At 44.8% G+C, this 15,639-nt stretch overlaps 1 protein-coding gene across 1 annotated transcript in view; it reads right to left on the bottom strand.

Annotated features, from left to right (window-relative positions):
- The window catches only part of EGFR (epidermal growth factor receptor), a 569,017-nt gene that overhangs the window by 29,214 nt on the left and 524,164 nt on the right, over positions 1–15,639 (bottom strand). The window contains exons 23-24 of the mRNA XM_085631553.1: positions 3,231–3,377; positions 2,054–2,151 (exon numbers count right to left, since the gene is read on the bottom strand). Of these exons, the coding sequence (XP_085487679.1) occupies positions 2,054–2,151; positions 3,231–3,377 (245 nt within the window). The remainder of the gene's footprint in view (positions 1–2,053; positions 2,152–3,230; positions 3,378–15,639) is intronic.

Here is a 15,639-nt window from a genome sequence, read left to right as displayed (position 1 = left end):
CTTTAACTTCTAGTAATGCCTTGGCATACAGGGACAGTTCTGGGGTAATCCACAGGCGCCGCCAAAACGCCAGCGGCCTATACCGCAACATGTCCTCAACAGGCTGACAACCTAGGTCATATAAGAGAGGTATGCGTGGGGATGATTGTGGTAACCCTACTGCAGACCTAAGAAATTTGTTTTGTGCCACCCTCAGGGAATCCAAATTGCTAAACCCCCATAGTTCAGCACCATACATTACCGCTTGAAGAATTTTAGACCCATAAATTTTAATCAGGGGGGCCATAGGTTTAGTTATGGAATGCCTATGTTCTTTGAGCAAGGCTCCACCTAGTTGTATATGCTTTAGGGTGAGGAGGTCAATCTGGGACTTCCAGCTTAGATTGTCACTAAAAGTGACCCCCAGATAGGTGAAAGTAGATGTCTGTTCCAGAGTGGCTCCTCCCATTTCAACCCTTGCTTTTACTGGTCTAGCACCACCAAGGACCATAAACTTGGTCTTCCCCACATTTACCTCAAGCTCATGTTCGCGGCAAAACAACTCAAAACGGGACAGTGCTAACTGTAGCCCCTGTCGCGTCTTAGAAATTAAAAGAGTGTCATCCGCGAACATGAGCAAGGGGACTTTCATGCCAGCTATGGAGGGTGCATCTGTCGGGAAGTTTAAAAAATAATTTATAACCCCGTTAATGAACAAGGAAAACAAGGTGGGGGCCAGTACACACCCTTGTCTTACCCCTTTGGACACCTCAAATCTTGTTGTCACCTCCCCTGGTTTTCCCCAGCGAACCTGGGCGTATGTATGTTCATGCAGGTTAATCAACAGCCTCAACAGTTCTGGCGGCATAGCCATCTCCCGGAGGACTTCCCACAGATTGGGCCTTGGCACAAAATCGAATGCAGACCTTAGGTCCACAAAGGCTGCAAAAAGCATGCCACCCCCAAGATATACTTCCTTCCAATTTAAGAGAATGAACCTGAAAGCTTGGTAGAGGGTTACGACATGCATCCGAAAACCTGCCTGTAATGGCATTCTCTAGATTCCAGTCCATAGAAATTGTCTTCCACGAGCACCCGTAGACAATAATATTTTTTCAAATCTTGTATTTTCAGTGATATGACCACCGAAGGCCCTGATTTTATATTAAAAACAGAGCTTAGGACTATGCCATTTTCTGCTGAAAGGCAATATCTCTCCATGTGTTCCCATACCTGGCGAGTTACGCAGTTTGGTGCTTACTTTCCCTCCATGTTAAAGAACAGTAGATGTTTCAGCACTCAGGCTAATGTGCTGCTTAGCTAAATACATATAAGGTCCCAAAGGCGAGACCGATTGCATTGTAAATGTGTGTTTATATATCTGGAATGGTAGGGGGAGGGTAGCTGGATGTTGGGTGTAGGATTTTTTCAAATATTGGGACAAGGAAGGGAAGGCTACTGTCATGGGTGTAGGTGATGCTAACAGGATGCTAGGTTTTTTTGTGTGTATATTTGAGTATGGAGGTGGAGGCTTCCGCCAAATAAGTTTTTGCTTGGTCTTCAGGATAGAAGGCATTTATTTTTCTGTAATAACTGGATGGAAGACAGAAGAGATGGCAAGAGGGGTTGGGTGGCAAAACACAATTACCTGTATTTTTTAATGTAATGCAGAGGGAAGGAATGAGTCTGAGGAAGGCAAGACTATGGATTATATATGATTTCATCGAAAACAAAAGCACAGAGCAACATTTCATCGAAATTGCATACACAAATTTTTCATGATGAAATTAACAAAAGCAATTACATTAACCACTAGGTGGACACTAATATATGGAATATTTTTTCTTTCAAAAAGTGCTATTTACATATTTTTTCAAGGTCTAAATTCCATTGATGTTGGAAACGGATTCTTTCTAACTGGTGAACGATCTATGCGAAGATGTATCGAAAAGATTTACAGTGTCAATTCTCTTAAATCGGATTCTGCATAACCTAGTTAACTTTCCTCATCACACATATGTACTTGGTTTACTTACATGGTTTCGCCTGACAAACTTATCTACATCACATATACCTGTATGACTAAATAGCGCTGGGGGTCCCGGGCCATTTTGGTGAATTCGGCAGTCAGCTCGCGGAATTTGGGACGGCTGTCTGCGTCGATCATCCAGCCTGAGAAGATAATAAGACAATGAACAACACATGCAAGGAAGCAGATTTATAAAAAAATAATCCGGAAATGAGGAATATGTATCACTGTGGTCCAGACTAAGAAAAGATCACTAACAAATGCTCATAGATGATGATCAATGCATCATTTAAGTGCTAGTCACCTCATTATGCATGCCACCTGATTAGGTAAATGATTCCTCGTTGAAGAGACCATAGACGTCAGTTCACCATAATGGCAGGGACAGGGAAAGTGACTTCACATGCCCCTTGAACTTTACTTTCACTCACATACATATGCTTATATATACACACATACACACACACACACACTGCCTACACACATTCACACATACACACACACATTCAAAACTGCAAACACGCACAGAACATACATACATTTAAAAGCATTTTTGTTACTTACCTCAGCTGCCAGGGGAAGTCATATTTCAGCTATGTGCACTCTATTTTTTTAATTAAACTAATGGCGACTACTGTAATATTATTCACTATTAGTATAATTTAAAAAATGACACAAAAGAGGTAAGTGAAGCCCCCACCGACAACCATAAGGACGAGCTGCTTCTGTTGCTACCACTGTTTTTGCCACTGCTGACGCTAGGGGTTGTAAAGGCAGTGCCAGGGGTCACAAGGGGCATGCCAGGGGTCGCTGCTGCACACATTCAGACTATATTTTAACAGACTTTCTCCCTACTGCCCTCGCCCCTTTATTTTTTGATGACATAATTCCCCCTTTTCCTCTCTGCTATTCGCTTTCCCGTCTACTCCTACACTGTCTACACTTTTATGTTCATCTGCTACCCTCACTATTGCCCCCCACACCTTCATGCTTGATTCCATTTCCTGTAGTAGTGTGCCCCATTCTTCTTCCCACTTTATATGTTTGCTACCCAAATAGATGTGCGTTATAGCTTTTCTGTAACATTTCAAGTCTTTTATTGTGGTAATGTGTTCCTTGTGAGAGTTGCAAGCATCTCAAATGTTGTTTTGTAAAGCCGAATGAAACTTCCTGCTCTAGTAGCAATTGCAAAATAAACATATGGCAAACAACAAATACTCACATTTGACCATGATCATATAAACATCAATAGTGCAGATGGGAGGCTGTGGCAGGCGTTCTCCTTTTTCCAAAACATTAGAAATTTCACTTGCAGGAATTGAATCATAAGGTTTTAAGCCAAAAGTCATCAACTCCCAAACTGTTACACCTGTGGCAAAGAGCAGAAAGAGCATGCAAGGTAAGACATTACATCCAAGTTAGCAAACCACATGCACACAAGATATGTGAACTGCAAATGATCAATAAGATTACATTTTAAGAGTTTAAGATTTGTAAAAAATACCTCCAGATACTTGATACTTGCCCTCGCAAGATTAAAATCTGCAAAAGATAAAAGGGGTCTTTCTAATAGAGGTGATTGGTTTAGTGTCCCTGATATAATAGAGGGACCAATCATCTGCCTATCTGGAACGATCCACCCAATTTGATCCCCATTTCTGTCAGCCCTTTCATATCTAAACTATAAGATAAGTCTGTTATCTCACAACTCCAAATCACAAATACAGCTAGCAGTTTGTTGGAGGCATCACAAGCAGGGTGTGGACCTGGAATGGCAACCGAATCTGTCCTTACAGCTGTGGTTGATGACTATGAATGATTGTTTATTGAGGTGTTGTCAGTGTGCTGCGTTTGCTAGACTTTTTCACCACTTTCACCCGTGCTATCCTCAAGTTTTCATTTGTGACCTGGTAATTTCTGCAATTAGCTGTATGGTTCCGCAGTGTATTGAAACATTTTCAACTGGAAGGAACCCAGAAGTGTGGTTCGGATCCATAGTATGTGATCACAAACCGGTCTTCTGGGCAGTTTAGCAGGGCTCATCTACTCTACCCTGCTTTATAATGTATATCTTTGACCACTGGTGTGTCTGCTGCATGACTACAATATCAACAGCTACATGTCTGCAGAGAAGACAAATATTTTAACCAGTACTTCGGAACATTTGTGGGTCCCCAGAAAATCTCCCTAAAGTGCCTTGAGGCAATTCTCCAACGGATACAAATATTTTTTTAATGAACTCTCCCAAACATAGAGATTTAACTTTCCCATAATCAAATGTACCAAAGGGATAGCGCTGCACTGCTTAAATCCATGAGCGTGGCGCCCGAGCCAGAAGATATAATGAGGAATCTGATGACATTGCTCGATCCAGGGTTCTCGCATACCCAAAGTTGGCAGCTGTCGCATATGCCTGTGTGAGGAAGTGGAATCCCAGCCATACAATTCACCAATTTCTTGCTTTTGGGCTTCCGGGTTTGCAGCCTCTGCTGTAAGTCTCCCTAAAGGGATCACACTCATTGTAAGCACTTGTTGAAAATGGTTTTGAGCAGTAATCGACAGTGTCCACCTTTTAAAATAAGGGCTGCTGCTGCACAGCTGGGCTAAAATGTTCTGTGCAGGTGTTACGCATGAATGCACGTGTGCCAGATGAGTGAGGTAGAGTACGCCTGACTCAGCCTGGCATCTACACACAGGTAGCACTGTGGGAAAGGGATCTAGAATAAAGCTGCTATGGCCTCCTTAGGCCTTATTTTTGACTGGAGAGTAAACTTTTTACAGTTCAGTTTTATTGCTTTGGGTGTAATGAGCCAGATGCATGAAACTTGTTTGTGGTTGAATACACTATGATTCAGGCATGGGTGACCTCAACAATATTTGTAGTAATGCACAAAGCCCATTTTTCGGAGTCAGTAAAGTTTTACCAATTCCTAAAATGGGATTGTGGCTCACAACTGGTTCGATATTTGGAATGGGAATGTTCTGAGCGATCCTTCCAAATACCAAATGTATCAATGGTGTTATGCATGAGTGCACATGTGTGCAGGCTGAGCAAGGTAGCATACGTCTGACTCAGCCTGGCATCTGCGCACAGGTGGCACTCTGGCAAATGGACCTAAAATTAATTTGTTATGGCCTCCTTAGGCCTTGTAAATCAATTGGTAATCAAGAAATAAATGTTCAATTACTTTTGATTGCAGTGCAAAATTTGTACAGTTTAATCAGTTTTATCACTTTGGGTGTAATGGACCAGATGTAAAACATGTGTTTGTGGTTGAATTCACTACGATTCAGGAGTGGGTGGCCACAACAATGTTTAGAGTAATGTACAAATCCTATTTTACAGAGTCGGTAAGGTGTGACCAGTTACTAAAATGGGCTGTGACACTGCTGGTTCAATATTTGGAATGGGCATGTTTTGAGCGTTCCTTCCAAACACCGAATCGGTACCACATGCATTAATGGTTTTAGGCACGGATGCACATGTACTGGTGAGTGAGGTGGCATACATCTGACTCAGTCTGGCATCTGCGCACAGGTAGCCCTGTGGTGTATTAGCCTAAAATAAATTTGCTATGACCTTATTAGGCCTTATAATTCAATTTGCAAAAAAAAAAAAGTGTTCCTTTTTTTACTGGAGTGTAAAATGTGTACAGTTTAATCTGTTTTATCACTTTTGGATGTAATAATTCACTTTGGCTCCTCATTTATTCAACTGACCAAGTATGATGAAGAAAAGTTTCGGTCCACAAAAACACTGCTCACAAATTGTGACTGCTTTTTGTGACCAGGATAATAGTACATCTGTCTAATTGTTCCGAAAATTACATTTTTGATTGGCAAAACAGGAAATCTATTCCCTGTTAATTTCAATCATTCAGATGAACATCAAGAAATGTGTGAATAGAAGAACCCAGGTCCCCTATCAGCACAGAGGAGCCAGTGCCAGGTGGGTGGGGAGCTAGCCTGAACTGCGTGTGCTTTTGGGGTCCCTCACGGTCGCAACCATACAGTGCATGGGTGTCCACGTGGAAAGGGGCACGCCCTTTTCAAAAGAATAAGTGCTGATTGGCATACAAATATATCCACCAAAGGAAAAATGACAATTTACCAACCAATGCTGGCCATATCAAAAGCTTACCTGTGGGCTGAAGAAGCACCGCATACGCCTCTGAGAGATTTGAAAATTTGCATATTGAGGTTTTAGAAATGTTTTGCCCCAGAATTACAGGGACACATCACCAGGGGTAATTACTCTTTGGTGTTTAGGTACCACTTGTAGCAATTGGAACCCCCACAAGAATCCCCCATATCACTTTTGGAATTTGGCACACTAGGTCTACCAGATCCAAGAAACATTGACCCCAAAAATGATTTCTCACTATATAGAGTGGCAGGTGCATGTGTGGAAAAATAAGAGGAGAAGAGGAGGCAAGGGAGGGGCACTCCCATAAAAACAAGCATTGGCATAGCCAATAGGTCTCGCCTTTGGGACCTTGTAAGTGTTTAGCCGTGCAACAGTTGATGTTGTTGCACCAAAGATATTGTGCTGCATAACTAAATACTTACAAGGTCCCAAAGGCGAGACCTATTGGCTATGCCAATACTTGTTTTTTGGGCGGGATACATGCACTGCTTGCACCTGTGCTCTTGCTGTTCTGAGTGAGTCACGTGCACGGCTGCTGGAGCATCGATGGTACTGTGTCTCTGATGGAGGGAGTCTAGTACTCATATATAGGGTTGGGCCTGTTCTGTGTGTGAGTGTCAAGATCCTGCTTCTGCTGATTGTGTTTTGCCTGTATCAGCAATTATTCCCATATCAGGAGTGACACCTTCAGCAAGCACTGGCTAATTCAGCCAGCGGCACCTCGAAGAGTGGGACTAACAGTTTCTGTTTTGGATGTGGAAGCATGGGCTCCAAAATAGCATGTTCCTATGTGTAAGGCTTGCATTGCTGATGCGATGGCAGCTGTAATTAGTTCCCTGCGTGTGGGGGTAGTGATTGGTTGACAGTGCTTTATGATCTACTTCTCCATGTGCTAGTCCACTATTGCCACTGGCTTTGCAATGCATGTGAGAGTGAAGCTGCAACGTGTGAGAGTGAAGCTTGCTCGCTGTTGTATCTCACTGTGAGGAAAGCGTCCATAGCTGCTGCTACCTGTACTACACTTGTTCTCTAGTGTTTATGTTTGAGGAGGGAGGATGACAGCATGCTTGCACTGCACCTGCTTGTGATATACTTGCTCTGTGTGTGAGTGCTTGGAAGTATGAGAGTGAAACTTGCAAAGTCCCTGCGGCTCAGTGTTGTATCTCATTGTGAGGGAAGCTTCCACAGCTGATGCTAGCTGTACTGCACCTTTCCTCCTGTGTTTAAGGGGAGGATGAGAGGATGCTTGCACTGCACCCGCTTGTGATATACTTGTTCTGTGTGTATATCTCAGTGTGATGAAAATGTCCGCAGCTTCTTTCATCTACACTGCACTTGTTTCCCTGTGTTTATGCTTGTGAAGGAGGAGGGGGCGAGGGAGTGCTTGCACCGCAGCTTCTTATGATTGACTTGTTTTGTGTGCGAGTGACCTCTGTGTGAGTGATGCTTGCACTGCTATCTTTGCTGCACGCTCTCTTGTATGTTGGGGAGGGGTGATTGAAGTGCAGTTGAGTGATTGCACTGCAGTTACTTGTGCTGTACTGACTCTGTGTTAGAGAGTGAAGCTTTGCAACACCTTTACTGCTGCCTTAGTTGTACGGTGTGTATCAGTGGCTGTGAAGCTTGCTCTACTGCTGCTAGCTGTGCTGTAAGTGTTCTCGGGTGTGTGGGGGCAAAGAGGTGTTTGCACTGTAGCTGTCTTTGATCGACTTGTTTTGTGTGCATGAGCAATGCTTCCAATGCTATTGCCATTACTGTGTGCGCGCGCAGGAGAATGAAGCTTTCACCGCTGCTGCCCGTGATATACTCAAACTCACGCCTCACTTCCATATTATTGCCAAGCATACAATTTTATGAGTGTTACAAATAAATAAAAACGAAAAAGCGACAGCATGAAAACTGGACCGGCTCCAGAGGGATATGTCACTTTTCCTTCCCCACTGTTTGAGCAACACAAAAGAGGGTCTTCGTCCCTGGCCCCTGACCCTCCCCCGGCTCCATATGTGTTGTGCGATCCAGGCCTCATGTTGGGTTCTGGAAGAATGGGCAGGAATGTTCTCTGGGACAAAGCGCGCCTCTAGGGGTGGCATGCTGATATATGAAAGCAGGGCAATCCATCTGCGACGGAGTCAGCAGCATGACAAAAGCAACTGACCCCCTTGGTCCCTCATGCCCCCAGCCCTCGCCCGCTCCGCGGAACAATGTAGGGAAACACTTGGAGGTTTAACTTCCCTATCACGCACCCGCCCAGGCTGGACAGGACTGTGTGGAAATCCAACGACCAGACAACTGCCAGGTTACCCGGAATGGCCAGCACGGCTGGGGAGGGTCAGACACATGTTTCGCTTGTCGTTGACTTTTCCTTTTGCCGTTGTCCTCCCAGAGGCACCTATGTGTTTGTAAATACTCTTTTCCCCCAGAGTATCGACTTAAATGTCTCTGCTGCCACTACACGGCACAGGAGCAGTGAAAGCTCATTCTTTCGTCATAGACCTGTTCCCCCTCGGTGACTGACATCCAGGGCTACCTAATGCTGGGAGAACTTAATTTAACAAAACGTGAAAAGGACGGATTTGGAGACAACATTGCTTCACAGCAAACTACGTATTACACCCAACAATATAGGGTCAAAATATTTTCCTGAGTGAAAAAGAAAATCTGATCTTTAAATTTAAAAAAATGATCGATTAACTTGGGACAAAAAAATGGTGCACGAAACAAATACAAATTTGAAAAAAAATCCGATTAGTGAAAAAGATTTATTAAGACTATTTATTGGGCCGGACAGCAACTGCACAGATAAACAAGCGCGCACGTGCCTCGCGCTCAAGGTAAAAAGAAAAAAAAAAGTTTGACGAGAGGCAGCAGGGGGAGGGGAGAGAGGGCCTGCGCATGTTTCCCCTGCGGGAGCGAGCAGGAACCATCTGTCAAAGCTTGCTCCCGCAAGGGAATCGCCAAACGTGCACGTGTTGCCATTGAAGGCAATGCAAAGCGTGCACGTTTTTGGCTGAAAAGGAGAAGCGATTGCTAAAGGTCTCCTTCCTGTGCAGCGCATGTGCTCTGCGTAGGCAAGAACTAAAAAGGGAGGACAGGGATGCTAAACATCTGGTTCAATGCCTGCCAAATTCAGCCTTCACTTGTAGGACATTACTCCTCCACAAAAACAGCTGAGATTTCAAAGCAAGCGTGGTAAACATTTTTTTTTTAAAGTGCACAGTGGGTTAAGAGAGGAAGGTAGTCCCGCTGGAGGCAGGGCAAACATTTTGTAGAAAGGCAGACATTCACCACAGGACAGCCACCAGTACAGAGTATGCATCATTGGCTGTCCTACTGTGAAAATCCTAGAACCACCTGTTCTTCATTGAACCTTTCCATTTTTTTCTTCTCTATGTACAATTATCACAATCAATATATTATTCAGTATACTTAGGGCATCTTAGAAACCATATCCATTGTCTAGATTGCATTGAGGAAATGGCAGGTGTGACTGTCCTAAATGGGAAAAAGTTTGGCCACGTATAGGGTCATCCATGCCAGCTTTTCTATGTCCCAATCCATTATGTAATATTGTTTAAGATAACCTGCGTGAAGCAGAGGAAATTTTATGGGCATGGCTCGATTTCTCAAAATAGACACTTAAGTGTAATTTGAGATTTGGCTCTCATCTACTGCTTGACACCTTAAATATAAATATAGCAAGAAGGGCCTTTTGGGTCAAGAGAGCCATAACATGGACCTCCCTTTGGAAATCTATTTTGAACCCAATAGTCTGCAGTTTAGGGAAATCTAAACACTTGGATATTTATAATTGGGGCTGTCTCCCACATATGCTGTTCTACAATTGCACTATTCTACAGCACCAAGAGTGGATGATTGGTTTAACCCCTTCCCTGCGGGGGTAATTCCCCTGTGGTGCGGGGGGTGGGGAGGGGCCGCGGCGCCGCTGTGCTCGAGACGAGCTCAGCTCATCATGACTCACAGTGGAGCTGTGCTCATGACGAGCTGAGCTCGTCACGACCCCGCCCACTGATTAATTCTCCCGCACAGGCGGGGAATTAATCGCGCGTGGGCTGGCCGCGCCGTTATGGCGAGCTCAGCTCCACTGTGACTCATGACGAGCCGAGCTCATCATGAGCACTCAACGGGTTAATTCATACAATGAAGCGTGTGAATAATTGAAAAAGCTATTGTAAAATGTAAATCCTAGGAGGAGACATCAAGGTTTTCTGGTTATTTAGAAAGCAAATCAACATACACATTGCAGTAATTCATGTTTCCATATAGGAGCTCAATTAGAGTTTGGTTGATCGTATGCCATGCCTTAAATCCCTGGGACTCCTGCCTACTGAAACTCACAGTTCTCCACCTTTTTAGAGGTGCAATGTGTGCAGACCTGAGCAGGGAAAATCACCATTTGTCCCCATGTGCTTCAGCTGCACTGCCAGAAACACCTTAGTGAACGTGATTCCAGACAGGCAAGACAAAATCTATCAATATGGTGTACAGTCCATCAAGAGGAAGGTGGAGACAAAGACCTGTCAAAAACCTCCAGCCTAGTGGACGGTCAGTATGATCTGAATGAATTTAGCTGAGGGAAAAAGTCAGGCAGTTTTTGTATTGAGTTTGAATTTTAAATTGTGTACTTGGCCCAGAAGGCCAACATACAGTAAAACCCATAAGGAAAAAAGGCATAAATAAAAAAGCAAATACCTGCATGTTCAGTCCTGCCTCACTCCCACCTATATTCTAGCAATAAGACATATAACAAGTCCAAATATTAGATCACTTGTTGCGCTCGCCTCCAACCCTCTCTTAACCCATGAATGTTCGAACTTCATCATGGACCATTTGATGCACAGAATGGACAGGTTCTAATTCAATGCCCCGATAATCTGCCCACATTCGCCACACCTTGGCTGTTTCTATGGACAACCACAAGCTTTGTTAATCACCACCTCCAAGCCCATACTTTGGTCCATCTCCTTTTTCCACACTGCCCGGAACAGGGGAGTTTGTGGCCTTCATGCTATATCTCGTTTTGCCAGAGTCAGAACTAGAAACAACAGCGATAGTTTATATCTATTACTGCCCAGGGTGTCAGTGATATGAAAGAGATTAAGTTTTGGTTCTATCAGAACCAACTGGGACTGGACCCCGCCCAGGCAAGTTGTCACGCTGACACAGAACTGGATCAACTCAGGGCAGCCCCAAACCATATGTAAAAATGTTCCATCCTCTACGCTACATCTAAGACATGTAGGGAAGGCAATCACCCACATCTGCAATAATCAATGGCGTGTGAAATACATCCTCTGGAGGCATTTAAGCTCAATGAATCTATGTCTGACTGCAATGCCCGCCTCTCGAAGGTGCCCCCAGTCCTCATTCTCTAGAACTCGAACATCTGCATCCCTTGCCCCCCGGAGAGTACTAAAGGTATCAGGATGGTTGGAAATAAGCATCTGGTATATCTTCGCAATCTTGTGGTCACCCATATCACCCATAATAAGTTTGCCTTCCAATGGATTAAATTCTGGGAGGTCAGACAAGGCCGCAATGTAAGGGGTCAGTGCATGGTGGAGTTGAAGGTATTGATGGAACTGAAAACAATGGAGTTGGTACCTGTAGGGTCTGAAAGGACTTGAGGACCATTACGCTCATAACATTACCCAGAGTAGAGATCCCTTTTAGATTTCATTTCCGAAAGCTCTCCAGCACAGTCACATGCGATAGCAGGCAGCTCCACCAAAGCAGCCTTCGCTCTGTCAGTCTCCTCCACCATCCCATCTGTTGAGGAGAATATCGCCACTGATTCAGGACCACTCAAGTCACTGGAGGAAGATAACCACCGCCCCATCATATAGATATGAGATAAGAGGGGTGTTCCCCATCGCGCACTTCTCAGAGGCATGAGCGGGATTGCCCTGGAGGTCGTACCACAAGTCATTGATGATCAGCAAATGTGACACACGATAATATGATTCGATATCTGCCTTGGCGATACCCCCAACAAAAAGCGGATTGAAAACATTTGCTGAGGGTAATGCAAGGCGTCCTGCCATCCCAGAGAATGGTTATGAGAATAGAATTGAATTTGAGGAACCAGTGCTGAGGAATATCATATGGGAAATTCTAAAGTTGGTATAGAAACCAGGACAATTACACCATTTTGAAAATGGCAAATCTACCAGTCAGGGACAAAGGCAAAACCAACCAGACCCGAAAATCCTCCCTGAGATGAGTCAATACAGGCTCCAAATTACGAGTCCACGTCAATGCCACATTGGAGGACACAAAGACACCCAGATACTTGAACCCAACTGATGCCCAACCGAAGTCCTGCGGATGATTACCATCCAAGAACACAGTAGACTTAGAGATGTTAATGCAAAGGCCTCAAGTTTCCCCACAAATATGCATAATTTGCATTGATACGGGGCCCAAGTCATCTGGTTAGAAAGAAGAGAACATCATCAGCATATAATGCAGTTTTATCAAGAGTCCTTCTCCCAATTCGAAAACTTGTACCTGAGCTTCCATCCTCATTCACACCACCAGAGGCTCCATGGCAAGAGCAAACAGCAGAGGAGACAGGGACCAGCCCTGCCACTTCCCCTGCTGTATTCGAAAGAAGTCTGATCTAGCACCGGCCACCCGCACTGTCACCATCAAATCGGTGTATAACAGCTTAAGATAGGAAAGAAACGAAGACCGAAGTTCAGGTGTCGAAGGAGGATGAACAAGTACTCCCAGCTCACGGAGTCAAATGCTTTATCAATATTAGCTAGGAGAACTGCTGCCAGTCCTTCCAATCTGTCAGCTAGTGCCAGCGCGTTATATGATCTCTGAATGTTATGTCGGGTAGCCCAGCGAGGCATAAATCCTGTCTGGTCAGGATGTATCAGGTCAGGGATTAGGCATACTAGCCTAATCGCTAGTGCTTTTACCAAAAATGTCACCTATACATTTAAGAGGGAGATCGGGCAATATGAGGAGTGCTCATCCACTCGCTGGACAGATCTGCTCTATTCACTGTAGAAAGGATCACCCCCAGCATGTGTTCCTGGAGTTTAGGCATGTAGGCTTTAAATAATTTGTAAGGGAACCCATTGGGCCCTGGGGCTTTCCCAGGACGCAGCCCTGCCAGGGCCGATGAAAGCTCCTTCCTGATGAGTGCACCCTCCAGTGAGCCATGGACTACAGACGAGATGATCTTAAGGGGAAGGACATGTACAAAGTCCACAATCTGCTCCCATAACAAGACCATTCGAGCGTATACATTTACAAAATCGGCAGCAAAACTGCCAGCTATCACCCTGGGATCGGTCAGGAACGTGCCAGATGGGTCAGGGACGATAGGACTAGAGGCCAAGTAATGAGCAACCTGGCATAGTCTATGTACCATTTTACTCGATTTGTCTCCACATTGATATATGCAGCTCGGGGACTCCTGCCAGGATTGTTGGCTCTCTCCCAGTAGTGTCTGCTGGTATTTTTGCTGTGGGAGACCCAGCTGTCTAGGAGCCATCTGCCCATCAGCCTCATAACTCCCTGTTTCCAGGTCTGCCATTCGAGATTCAAGATTTACTAAGTCTTCTGACCGACGCTGCCGCTCCCCTGTAGAATAGCTAATACTTGCCCTTGAAGTTTGGGTTTCAAAGCCTTCCACACCGTCGCTTGAGATGTTACTGAGCCAAAATATTCCTCAACAGCGTTCTTTGTGTAATCAACATAATGGGATTTGTAGATTCCAAGGTGAAAGGCGCCAACAGAAAGCCAGGTGCCGACGGCCCACTCGGAGTCGAATGGCCACAGGTGAGTGATCAAAAAGTATCCGCGCCAGGACAATGGCATCTGAGACTCTATGTAGGTAGGACTGTGGGACAAAAAACATAGTCAAGGCAGGAAAGACAACTGTAGATGTAAAAGAAGACAGGTGGGTTTTCGCAGGCCCTGGGGGTGTTCCATGCAGATGCCCAAGGGTCCACAGAGTGGTCCATGGTGCCTTTCCAGTCACACTCCAACACCGTGAGCCCCCCGGGGAGTTCACCCCATAGTGTTGTTATCAGGGCCACAAAAGACTGGCTGAGGGGGGAGGGGCGTAGACACAGAGAAATGTGAGAGATTCCTCATATAGCAGTCCTGTGACAGCTGTGTATAGACCCTGCTGGTCCACCCACACCCCTCTAATATGCTGGAACGGAACAATATTTTTGATCAGAATGCTTGTACCCCTGGATCCCATCATGAACAGAGTAGAAAACGTGAGTGTAATCAAACCTGGCCAGGCATGGGACCTTGTTACCAAGGAAGTGGGCTCCTAGCATTTTTCAGAACTGCCTCCCATTTAATCTTATCAAGTAGGCCATTCACGTTCTACGAAACCACATGAAGCTGGCCTGCGGAGCAGTCTATCATTCAGTCACTCATGATGCTTTAATGAGGTACTCCCAGGTGATGTGGGCAACAAGCGAGGTGCGCGGCAGGTATGCAGAACAGAAAAAATATTAATAATAACAACAATCGAAACAGCCTGAACACCGGGTATACCCCCAGTCTCCATGGAGCGAGCCCATCTCCCTACGGGCCACACCCTCTGCCTTGACCCGCACTGTGCACCCACGTCCTCCACTCAGCGAAAGCCTCTCTCCCTGATCCAGCAGCCGCGTGGGCGCCCAACACCACCAAAGCACGCAACCACCAACTCAGCTATCAGTCAGGACCTCAGCGGTCCAACCTGCAGATTCTTCGCTTCGATGTGAGCCATGATTAGGTCGGATCGTGACTGACTGCATGGAGCGGTATTATGATCAGCCTGCAAGCAACGCCCCCCCCCCCCCCCCCCCAAAAGTCAGGAAGCTTTGTCATAACTTTGTGGGTATTTACAAAAGTCTTCCATGATATATCCCACCTAGGAAACAAACATAACACGACTACTGTAATTTGAGGAATAAGTGCATTGCAGCTTTAGGTAAGGGAATGTATTATTACCCTGATATTTAATTGGGAGTGTTTTGACAGTGAACAGTATTTCGGAAAAAACACAGAATTTACAGAAAACTGCAAAACACCATGAACCTGTTACCTAAATCGATTAAGATAAGATTAAGGTTAGAGGGGTTAGAAACCTGCAGGACTACTTCTGGAATTAGGTGAAGAGGTTGCTGCCAAAAAACACCAAATCTAGGACAAATGAAACCGTGCACCATGAAAAAGTATTATGTACCTGCACTTAAACAAGTTCATTTTCATATACATAACTTCTCTTTGCCAGCAGGTAAGTTCATATAATGGCATTCTTAAATGAAAAGTTCTAAAAGTCCTAAAGTCTGCTTAACTTTAAATATTCGGTTAATTAATTTAAGGTATTACATTTCCTGCAATTCCTATTCTCAGGATTTTTCAGCAACTCATAATAGGTTGCCGGGAATGGACTGGCATTCCAAAATAGACCTACTGTGGAATGCAACATGTTGGGCAAGTG

The sequence above is a fragment of the Triturus cristatus genome, chromosome 10 (assembly GCF_964204655.1).
Source record: "Triturus cristatus chromosome 10, aTriCri1.1, whole genome shotgun sequence".
In the NCBI taxonomy this organism is placed as follows: domain Eukaryota; kingdom Metazoa; phylum Chordata; class Amphibia; order Caudata; family Salamandridae; genus Triturus; species Triturus cristatus.
This window is presented reverse-complemented; position numbering and strand designations above follow the sequence as displayed.